The following is a 12735-nucleotide window of genomic DNA, read 5'->3' on the forward strand; positions in this document are numbered from 1 at the left end:
TATATATTTATTAACTTCTAAGAAGATTCATTTATACTTTAGTGTTCTTTTCAAAAATATAAAAGCATCTTACGTATTTTTAAATGATATTTTCATCGATCTCTAAAGAATAGGATTAAGTAATTGTTGGAATATTCAAATTATTAATATAAATTCCCTGACAAGAGCATTCAAAATTAATATTAGGTGTTTGATGTTATCTGTATTTTCGTTCATATATTTAATACTTATTCAATAACTATTGTCATAATTAGCAAAAAACAGGTCTGCTTAACTGTACAACAACCAAACTTTCTTATATAGAAATAATCACAAAACAAAAAATCTTATCTTCGTTTATATTTTATTTATTCTTTCCCCTTCGTTCTAATAACATGGCGAACAAAATGCAGCGATTTGATGAAATCAATTAATACATACTGTATCAGGATTATTGACATTTTGAACTTTTTTTAGGAGATAATAAAACATTTTTAGTATTTTAGTACAAGAGCCGGGGAAAAAAAAGACAGTTATCTCACTCAATTTTTTTATTACTTTAATGAAAACTATGTATACTTAATAGTCAAAACTGATGAGTCTGCCAAGTATAGGTAGGGGGAATAAAAAATGGCGGCTGTTTCAAAACCTTAAAAATACATTAACAGCATTAGAAAGAACATTATTTAAAGTAGAGTAAATTTGCTGCAATATTAGCCCTAAAATAACTATTTACGTCCAATAGTTCTCGAGATATAGCCTTTTAAAAAGCAAATTTTTTAAAAATGTACTGAAAGATTAGTAGTTATTAATTTATTTTGAGAAATCTATATCTCAGGAACTATGTGACGTACAGATGTCTATTAGCACTCAAATTAAAGCTAGTTTATGGAATATAAAGAAGTTTATGACCTTTACCTTCGTAGGAATAGTAGTTTTCATGGTATTTGCTAAAATAAATTGATTTATAATTGTTCAGACAATAAGTTTGATTTATGGAAAACTTTATTTCAGAAACAATTGGACGTACAGATGTCTGCCAGCGCTCAAATCAAAGCTAGTTTAATTTACTATAAAATAGTTTATAACTTTTTTCTTGGTAGGATAGGTAGTTTTTATACTTATATGACAAAATAAACTCACAAAATGTTAATATCTAGTTGTTCGTATATAATGTTGAATTTTTGAAAAAATATATCTCTAGATTCATAAGACGATCATATGTCTGTCAACACTCAAAATAAAGGAAATTTAACTTAATACAAAGTAGTTTATGACACTTATCTTCTTAGGGGTAGTAGTTTTCATGATATTCACATATGAATATAAATTTGGCAAATGAGAATTTGTCCAAACAGCTATAAATCAATTTATTTTAGCAAATTTCACGAAAACTACTACTCCTACGAAAATCAATGTCATCAACTACTTTATAACTCATTAAACTAGCTTTAATTTAAGTGTTAATAGACATCTGCAGCAAATTTACTCTACTTTAAATAATGTTGTTTTAGATTTTCTAGTGCTATTGGTAGTTAGTGCTCATATTTCATCAAATTCCATACATTTTTATGAAATGTTGCTTTTCAAAAAGCTATATCTCGAGAACTATTGGACGTAAATAGCTCTATTAGCTGTTTACCCATTTTCAGAAAATTCTTGGGGCTAGGAAGTTACCAGGATGGCAATTTGGGAGACAGATATTTTATTTTATTTCAATATTTAGTATTAGGACTCCCTTAGGTTTTTCAAGTGGAATTGTTAATTGATAGTTCGAGATTGTGATGGCTGTGAATTAATAACAAAGACTTTGTTACAAAATTAATAAAGAATTTATTAGTTTTCAATGCCTTATATTTTTTTATAAAATAGAGAAGAATGTTATTTTCATTATGCAACCATATAGAACTGAAAAAGCAGTTGGTGTAACAAGTGCCTACTCACCATACAGGTATTTATCTATCCCTAAGTCATTGTAGTGTTTTCACAATTATTTCAGTTCACCTTATCAAATTAACCAAAATTATCTGTTAGTTTTTTTGGATCCTGATTAAATATATGATGTTGTTCATGTAAACGTTAAAAATAATATTTAATTATGAAATTTGATATTAAGTTGTATGTTGGGTCTTATTGCTTTAGTATTATGTTTCAAGTATTTTTAAGCAGAACGAGTTTGTTAATAGTTTTATATTATGTATTTATGCTGAAAGCTGTTTATGATAAAAGATTACGACTGAAAATTACTAATTAAATATTATCTATTTAACTTATAGAGTATGGATTATGATCTATACAAAAATAGGTATAGTACTCTATTGTTATTGTTTTTGTAAGCCTTTAGTCCAATTTGTTACTTCATAAAATAAAACTATTTTAAAAATCTAAATCACAAAAACTGGTATATTATGTCCCTGCTTTAGAAAGTTATCAAGGAAAATTTTCTGAACACAATTAAAATAAAAAGAATCGAAACACTCAGCTTTGTTTTTTGTTTTTTTTCGATAAAACCTATAACTAAATAGCTCTAAATTTGGAGAATGGCTTAGATATAGGCCAGCAAGAGTAATAGTACATAATATGAAAATTTATTGGCGTTTTTTACCAGAGTTAATCAGATCGCTTAATTATGTTGCGCCCTGAATCATACGATTAGATAAAATTATACCCTGCAGTATACAGGTTCTATTAGTTTAAGCAGATGTTCAAATAGATTGCTTTTAAACTTAAATGCTTTGGCATTTTCTTACACCGATTAATTGAAAAATTCTTGGGATACTCAATTTTAATAGTAAAGGGTGGACATTGATTGGATAAAATGTACTTTTCCAGAAATGCTAGTCTCCTAAAAATGGTAAAAATCATAGTCTATTATTTATGGCGTCAGTTGTTAGAATTTGTTTTTGCAATTTACTATTTTCACTATTTTTTACTGTTAAAACCTATGAAATTAATGATATATTACCTGATTCTCGACTATGGTGTTCTTGGGATGCAGTATCTTCAGCACCACTTACTAACCCCCTAATTATTCTCAATGACTCATTACCCCTTTTCCAAATTACCAATTCCTTATTACTGACGATGTGATAAAATTTTCTACTTAGAATTTTTAAACCGTAATGAAAAATATTTCGGAGAATCTTGTACTTAAACTTTATTTGTTAGATCTTGTCCACTAGAATGTTTTTCTTCAACCATGAGTTCTTTGCACACCTGTTTTTCTCTGAAACAGTGAAAAAAGATTACTACGTAAAAAGCGCTTTGATAGTTCTCTGAAATTTCTATACAGCCTACGTTGGTCGTAAACAGGGTATCATTGGACAAGGTGTGTTCAACTACACAGAACAATGTTTGTTCTCAATAAATTTTTGTTTAAAGAAAAAACAAAACACAAAATTAATCGGCTTACCTCGAATTTGTCTATTATTTTATTCTTACGATTATTGGAAACCATTGGTCATTGGAGACGAGTGGAGTTGCATTAGGAGACGGTTTTATATTAGGGACATTATTGATGCCTTATACTTATCATTTATTTATAGTTGGCGGGGAGAGGAAAAAGTCGAGACTCCCTCAAGTTACTCCTCTAATGCAAACTCAATTCACATTCAAATTTCCTAGTCTCAAATTTAATTTTGAGAGACTGTGGAGGTTCACAAAATATTGAACGCGAATAAACAATTGAATAGTGCGAAATTCCCAAAAATAGTTCTAGAAAACAATCTTAAAACAGAGGCGGCTGGAGAGGTCCAATTGAGATGGGAAAATAGTAATAAAAGATTAATATACATGTACTTTCAAAATTCTATTTTTTATATAAATATATTTTACATGTTTTTAAGGATTTGACCATTTAGGTCTTCACCTCAGTCATATGTACATTTCAGGACTTATAAATAAAAATACTTAATAATATGAATATTTTTAGAAGAAATCTTTCAACAAAAAAGATACGAAAATATAAATTTAGTGATAGAGATCAACCAGCTTCTCACATTTTTTTTTCTCTTTATGATAGCTAAATACAAGAATCAGAAACAATGTGAAATTTGCTACCTTTTTATAGACGTTCAATATAGTTAGTTATCAGTTTGTACAATATATCTTATCTCAACTCTTTAACCGATAAAATGCACTTGCGAACAATCCATTTATTGATACCGTGATGAAATTTTCTCAGGTGACGTGATTTGGGAGAGGAACGGTTTGAAGCTTCCCAACTGCCAGGACTTCAGGCAAGAAGTGGCCGGGTGCACACGAAGCCTCGTCGTGAAGGATATCTTCTTGGAGGACTCTGGCACGGTCTATTCCTGCAGGGTCGTTTCCGGAGCCAGGGAAGAGATCTCATCTACCAAAGTCATCGTCAAAGGTAAGTTCAACATTATAATATCATCTTTATTTATAGTTCATTATTTAATTTATTTAGCAATAAATGAGTATAATGTATTAAATATAACAAAAGATGTTTCTAGTAAAGTAGGCCAACATAGATTTTATTATGAAAGAGCAAGTCTGATACCTTCTGTGTTTTAAAATAAAAAAAATTTGAGCATAAAATAATTTATTTGTCGATGATTATAGATATTGTATATGCAAGAGCACAGCAATTTAAGTAACCAAGCCATCAAAATAATGAATAAATAGAATTTGAATGGAATGGTCCGAGTGCGGTCAAATTAAACTCAAATAGTAAATTGGTGTAATATTTTTATTTGAGCCAACGTTTCGCCCCACGTTGCAGGGCTTCGTCAGAGCTAAAAAAGATACAAACACTCAACGTAAGTACATAAAAAAGTAAGTGGTAAATAACAAGGGTATACAATGAAACGTAAAAATTAAAAATTATAAACAATAAATGAAAACGGTAATGGTAACAGATAAAGAGAAGAAAGTACAAATTAAGAGGAATAAGAATAAAATCAAATGAAAATGAACGAGACAGAATTCATACCTGTTTTGACGGAAGTCAAAGTCAGAGTGAACCGTTAGTATTGGGAGTGGGGATGGCAGTTAAGTACGTCACATTTAAAAACAATTTTAAGTAAACAATGTAAAAAATATTAAAATTAGGTAAACAATAAATGATAATATACGTAATAGAGGGAGAGAAGAAATATTAAAAAAAATAAACAAAAAAAAAAAAATATATATATACCCTTGTTAATTTCTACTTATTTTTTTGTACTTATGTTAAGTGTTTGTATTTTTTTAGCCCTGACGAAGTCCTGCAACGTTGACTCAAATAAAATGTTACAAGACATCAAAATAATCAGGCGTAAGTCGATCATTATAGAGAATCTCTCTCTCTCTCTCTCTCTCTCTCTCTATATATATATATATATATATATATACAGCCTATGAAACAATATATTTTATTGTGAAAGTAAACTTATTTGAAACCTGTGCGTTATTTTTGTTTTTTTTTTATGTTTAATCAGACTGAGCCACAACAACGCGTGGCCGGGTCAGCAAGGAGATGTATGTACTTGTATATGCAAGTACATATAGATCATCTTTAAAAATCATGGAAAAAATAATTCAGTAATTATTTAAAAAACTGTTAAATATATAAACATATGTGTAAAGTTGTTCGTTAACATTGATTCAGGATATTAAGTCCTATTTAAACTAATACAGAAGACTACAAAAAAAAAACTGAAATCGATACTGCTGAAATATGAATACTAGAAAGCTGCTGTATGAAAAACGTTTTGACAGACTAGCCTAAATCTCAGATTAAGTGCACGAGATATCTTTTGGTTTCAGCGGCCTTACTTAGCAAAGCCGGATCTGTCAGAGGCTGAAATGAATCACTTCTCATTTGGATATATTAGTGTATCGTAATATAGTGACTAAATCGATATTTATCCTGCGTAATGTTGCTTAATGAATCAATTCACGTTATGTCCTCCATCCGTCTTTGCTGTTGTGTAAATATGATGCTATCTGTGAATAATTGATAGTCTTTAATATATCCCAATGGATAGCCTATTAATTTAAGGATTTTCATTGATAACGATAATATTGATGGAAATATTGACCTGAACAGAATTAAAAATTATAAGGAATATATTATTTAGTGAAATAATATACGTTTTTATTTCACCAAACAGCATATATCAGCCATTGAAAGCAAGAGTGATGTATATTCTTCATATTCTTTTCTGCTATTATATATCTGCAATACTGTTATCGTCAAAATTAATTACAGTAAAAAAAATATATATTTATAAATAACTTCAAATTCTTTCAAATAGTTTATATATTTTTACTAAAAACTTTAAAGAACTCCTCATAAAGTAACTTATCTTACTTTCAACGGGTCTTATCGTCATTCTATATGAAAACAACTTATGAGGTGTAAACCTCAATGACTCAAATTTTTTTTGGACTTGAGTAGTTTTTGTAATATCTATGTATCAAAATTTCGAAAATTGCTGAATTTCCGAATGGATTGGAACGCAAAAAAGATCATAGATAAATGTAATTTGTTTTATTTTATATAAAAAATACTTCCGTATTCATTGCTTGACAAATAATGAATATATTTTTAAGTTTCAGAATGCGAGAGCTCGCGTGATAGAGCAGCCAAGCTGGTCAGGGCACCCCAAGATCTGAGTGCTCTCCGCGGCTCGAGGGCTGTACTGCAGGCAGTATACACCGGCATTCCCCAACCATCTGTCGTCTGGTACAAAGGGGTAAGTTATAATTATTACTATTAATAATAATAATAATAATAATAATAGTCTTTATTTATATACATTTATAATAGCATTATAATTATTATTACATAAGGATTAATAGTTTTAACTTCAGTATTTAGTATCAAATATGTATACAGGAAGTCCAGGACTCTACCTCCTAACTAGATACCCCCTTTTTTCGAGAGTTTTGAGAATTTCAAAATAAAACTCGGCATTTCTCTATAGTAGTTAACGAAGTTTCCTTTGGTAGTGAAGTAGAGCTTGTGTTTTCATCAAGTTTTTCTTGGCTCGAGATAACCCTTGATTTTCTGTTGAAAAAATATTTTTAATAAAGGATTCTTATAGAAAATATAATTTTATATCGATGCATTAGTTGGCCAGATTATATGAGAAAAATATTGTTTTGGGTGCGATCAGTAAAGAGCAAAAATAATTTATATCAGTGCCAGTTAATAAGTTATGTCAGTGCCAACGTTTCGCGCAGAATTTCAGCCCTTCATCTAGGCTAAAAACAAGATAACAACTATAATGAATATAAAGAAAAAATAATAACGACAAAATTAGAAGATAACAGATAATATGGGTATATAAGAAGTATTGGAAGAAAAGGTAAAATGTAAGTTTTGTAAGAATGCAAAATCAAAATGTGACTATATTCATCCTAAAATTGTGAAAGAGGAACTAAAATATTTGAAATCCTAGGAGTAAGTAAATCAATAGAAAATACTTTTTTACGGTGAACATGACTAACGTAAGTAAGCAAGAATTTGGAAAGAGTGTAAAAAGAAGGATAATAAATTTTAAATAAGGAAAGCTCTATAATTGAACCAACTAATGTAAGAGAAGAAGCAAGATTGGTGTAAGATAGTGGCATGGAGGATTACGAAATTTCAAGAATAAGTTAGAGACCAGCGGAACCGCTTTTTGATTGATTAATTTTACATCGATGTTTTTCTGATATTCCGGTCCTGTAGGCATAAATCACCAAAACAACAAATTGTTGATTTTTGAGTATTCAATTAAGAATTATAACTATCCTAGCATCCTTGTCTTGATAAGTCCCTGTCTTGATGACACAATTATAATACCATTTGGACGGAAATTAAATTCTCAAAAGATGTTGTCCTTTTATGTTCATTGGAAATATCGGACCGTTTGCGTGAAAATTTTTCTAAACCGTAAAGTATTGTTTTCAGTTCCGAAAAGACGTGTCAGATCGAAATAATTATCAGAATAATTTTAAAATCGAATTTTCTATGTGAATCCTTCATTATAAATATTTTTTAAGAGGAGGTTAAAAGCCCAAGTGAAAAGGTAGAACACGTTTCTAAGTCGAATTCACTGCCAAAAGAAATTTCATTCATTATAACTAAAACATACTAAGTTCCATTTCGAAATTCTTCAACACTAAATGAAAAAAAAAAGAAGTCAATCCAGTAGTGAACACCCTTAATGTGCATACGGCATCTGAGTTCCTCATAAATAAATGACTAGCTCTGCTTAAGACAAAAATCAATCAATGCACTATGAACCCGTAGTGTACCAAGAACAAATCTGGATGAATCAATAAAGGCCAGAGTTTGGGCCTGTAGAGCATTTTGAAATGCTGATTTATACTAATTTTACTGTTTTCCCTAGTAAGTTCCTTTAATCTACTCTAAACAAAACAAATATTTTGTGGGAGATATCGAATCCTAAATGTTCTACAGCATCTGAAACATTTAACGTATATATATCAACATGTTATAATTGTGGCTACGAGATATAAGGGGAATTATTAGTGAAATGGAAGAAAAGATGAAGGTTTTGCAAGAATCTGTTTAATATATTCCAACTTTGCAAAATATTAAACATATTCGTCCAGTCATTAAAAAAAAATTGAATTAAGCTGTTTTATGTTGTCTTTGGAAATGATATAGCACGATTTCGCATGTGTATTTTCATAATATGGTGGTACAGTTTGTTGAACTAGATTATTTTACAAAATATTCTAAAGACAAAACAAACCCATGACTTCCTGTACCACAATATCCTTTAATAATACCCCACTTATTCCTGTCGAACAGATTCGTTACCTAGGAGTATATTTGGACAATAGACTGACATGAAATCCTCATACAAGACTGAAAAGAGAGGAAACTGCTCGTCGATGCCGAGTATTATAACTTTACTTGACAAACGGTCTAAACTTCCAATCCATTACAAAAGACTGATCTACATGACTATTATAAGGTTTATCTGAACATACTGAGTTGAACTTTGTGGCTCCACTAAACCATCGAATTCCTCTCGTATCCAATCCATTCAGTTCAAAATCCTTAATGCTCCTTACTTTAATTAAGGCATCCATCAGGACCTCAGTGTTCCAAATGTGCCGATTTGGCTAAAACCAGATACCAATCCTTTCATAATAAACTCCCCAACCACCCAAACCCAGTTTTTCCTAACCTGGCTTCTCCTTCATTACCTGATAATCCTCCCAGACGTCTGAAAAGAATATGGCCTCGAGATCTTCTCCTCTAGAAACGTTATTGGAGTTCTATCAATGGGTACCACATATTTGTATCATGTCATTTTATCACTAACAGAAAACTTAATTGTATATATTTTTTGCAGTTGTAAATAACAATAAAAAATAAAAATACATTACCATTGTGATAATTTGAACTACAACAATGAAAATTACATATAGCTGAAAAAATAAATAAAATAAAGTAATATGACCATGTATGGCAGGGATAATTATTAGATATATAAACGTTTACTTATTTCCACTCCTCTGCCATTTAAAGAAAAGAGGCATAAAGACTTTTGAGGCATCCTCTTACTCACCTCACCTTCTTCCGTCGCTTTTCAGCAGAGGCTGTTTTCATCAATCTATTTTCCTCTAGAAATTTATTGAAAGATCTTGCTATTTATATTTACATATTATTCTTATAGTTAATTTTTTTTGAAAAATATTTTGTACATATATTGTCTTTGAGCCAGCATATTAAATGAAATGGCCAAAACAGGTAGGAGTACGAGATAAACTTCATAAAACTATATTCCTTAATACTGTATTTTTGTTTTTTCAATAGTTATAAACACCACATAGTGTAATAAAGTTTTTCTCTTTGAAACTTATAAATTAGATATCTCATGATCGAATATCCCAAATTAAAATCCGTTTGATTTTTTCTCCAGCGCTTAAGAATCTCTCTATCGTATTGTTATTAACTTGATAAAATGACGATTGGTACATGGACTTTGATAGTTTAAGATTATCAAAGGAGGACCATGTATTCCCTTCAAAGATGGTCGAAACTGTGAATAATCTTAAAGTCCTGATATCGTAGCTGAGTTAATAATATATTTTACTACATCAGTTGACCTGAGGACTACCAATCATCAATTATTTTATTTTTCTGGTGCTTTTTAAATCTAAAAAATATAGAAAAATGCACTATTCTATTCTTAATTATGATTCTATACCCAGGGACGGCGGTTGAGCGGAGGTGGCAGAATAACACTGACCCACAGCGACGGGGTGTCCTCTGTCATCATCGACCCAGTGACCACCGATGACTCGGGGAAGTATGTCGTCACCGTGACCAACAGGGCAGCTACTGACACCCAGTTCGCCTCACTATCTGTCAAAGGTAACCTATTTTATATTTTCATCTTCATCTTAAAAAATCTTGTACATGAATTTCATACCCTCCTGAAGTAGTTGGTTTACAGAACATAGAAGCTAATGGAGAAGAAAATTGAAAACACAATTACTATAAATTTCTACGACAATGATTCAATAAACTATTCTATTAAGTGTTTCTTCTAACGGGAAAAAAATGATAAATTGATATTTTAAGAATTAAATGTTTGATAGCTTTTTTTCAATTTACTGGGGAGGTATCCTCAGCCCATACAACGGTAGACCAACCCACATTTCACAAATTACACAACTGTTCTTATAATTGTATTTCTAGTTGCTCAAACTGTATAACTGTAATTTTTATTATTCCACCTTATATTTAAAAAAATATATATTACAAGGTGGTCATATGTAAAATGAAATTACATATTACAGAGTGGTCACTAAAAACTTTTTTATATAATAGAGATTTACTTTTTTCATTAAACCACACCAACGATTTTTAAAACAATTCAAACTTTAAATTTAATTGCTTTATTGAAATGTAACTGAACTTATTAACTAAGTTCTGAACTTAGTTACTATTTCTAGATTTAGTACCTAAAGCTGGACAGACAGTCTGAAACATCGGAAGGAATATTTTATTAATGTAAAATTAATAAAAATAATAGGTTAAATGAAAAAGGCTAATAGATTACCCATTAAAAATATCATATTCCAGATATAAATGATTGGTCTTATTTTTAAAAAAAATTAAGGAAAAGGTGGAGGTTGTGGTAAAAAAAAAAAAAAACAAAAGCTATTTATTTGCCGATATTTCCCTCCACTTTTTAGAGCTTTATCATAAAAATATCATAAATTGCCTTCGAATAAGAAAACTACTCAATGAATCATAACGATAATTTCTACAATGTTTTTAATTTCACTTACCTATATATCGTATATATCAGGGGTTGCCAACTTTTCTGTATATAATATCTGCTTCTTATTTTATAAGTGTGTAGACGTAATCTAAATGAAAAGAAAGGTTTTGAAATGAATACTATGTTTATACACTGTTTCAGTATCTGGTGAATTCCAGCAAGTTATGGGTGGATATGTAATATATATTTTCAAAAATATTTTCTATTTGTTAAATCACTTAGTTTTCGAGACGTAGTCTCATGAAGAAAATAAATTTCCAGACCTTTCGACTTTTGATAGTATCATATCGTCCGTCTATGCGTTACCTATTCGATTTTCCGACACTTTTTCAAAATATATTTTTACTAACTTAAAATGTATTTTAATTTTTGTATCAACTGCAATGTATAAGTTGCTGTACTATTTGTTCGTAAATATGAAAAAGTTGTTATAAAGCTGCTCAGTATGGCTGATAATTTGATTTCAATGTTTCACTTTCGCGTTGTTTTTTTTTTGGCCAGATAAGTGTATCATAAAAGAATAATATGACTTACTTTTTTCTAATCTATCAATAGCTCGGTAGATACACATCGTAATGAAATACAGATATACGGCTTATCTACCTAAGTAAAAAACAACAATAATAATTATTTAAAGGGCCAAAAGGCCTCACATCTAAGGGGGCTAAAAGAACATGTATAATTAATAACTTTTGATCCATATAAAATAACTATTTAGAGTTTTGTCTTATAAAATCGCTTCAAAGTCTATGGTACACGGTATTCCAAACTAGACATTGTGTGCGATCGACGATCAACTCGAATTGGCCTCGCGATTCTATTGTTGGCTATCCCTGGTATATAAAGTAAAAGGAAGTATTGGGATAGTAAAAAAAAATCAAATTCCCTTTTTCTATGGAAATACATGCTCTGAGGTCCCCTGAGCTCAAATTAACAAGTCTCGTAAAATAATCTGCGTGTCTGTGATCAGCCTTGCTAAAAAACGGAAAGCCGTACAAAACTGAAATCACATATTTAAGGCAGATATATGTATGCCTAAGGTTCGACAGAAACTTCTAATAAAATCGAATGATCGAAAGTGCCTCTTAATAGAATCCAGTTTTGATTTTGTTATGATTTTATCAGAAACGGCTTTGATAATTTTGATTAAGCACGGTAATTCTAAATCGTATGGTATTTAATATCAGCTAGGTCTTATCTCAATTGAAGCAGTTTGACAGGGTTTAAATAACTATTTTTTAAAAATCATAAACCGTGATAATACAATATTAAACCGTGGATTAATACGAAATATTAAAAAATGGTTATGAATATTCAAAGTAGAAAAAGGGATTTCACTGTTTTTGACATCCGATTCTAGTTGGGAAAGTCGAAACCGCCCGATGTTTTCTGATTGCAGTACTTCGTTATCATTTGTTAAACTGTTATCTTGTCTATTCTTTTGTTTGTATATATTTTAAGAGAGTTTTTTTTATTATAATTTATTTTTTTT

At 30.0% G+C, this 12735-nt stretch overlaps 1 protein-coding gene across 4 annotated transcripts in view; it reads left to right on the forward strand.

Moving 5' to 3' along the window:
* LOC106680181 (myosin light chain kinase, smooth muscle) overlaps window positions 1-12735 on the forward strand; it is a 346841-nt gene that overhangs the window by 274289 nt on the left and 59817 nt on the right. For 3 of the 4 annotated variants that reach the window (XM_067045717.1, XM_024359903.2, XM_014419704.2), the window contains 3 exons: window positions 4163-4351; window positions 6538-6680; window positions 10165-10327. In XM_067045717.1, the coding sequence (XP_066901818.1) occupies window positions 4163-4351; window positions 6538-6680; window positions 10165-10327 (495 nt within the window). The remainder of the gene's footprint in view (window positions 1-4162; window positions 4352-6537; window positions 6681-10164; window positions 10328-12735) is intronic. The other variant, XM_014419703.2, reaches the window with a different exon arrangement.

Source organism: Halyomorpha halys, unplaced genomic scaffold (genome assembly GCF_000696795.3).
Source record: "Halyomorpha halys isolate HHAL.00 unplaced genomic scaffold, Hhal_1.1 Scaffold249.1, whole genome shotgun sequence".
NCBI lineage: Eukaryota > Metazoa > Arthropoda > Insecta > Hemiptera > Pentatomidae > Halyomorpha > Halyomorpha halys.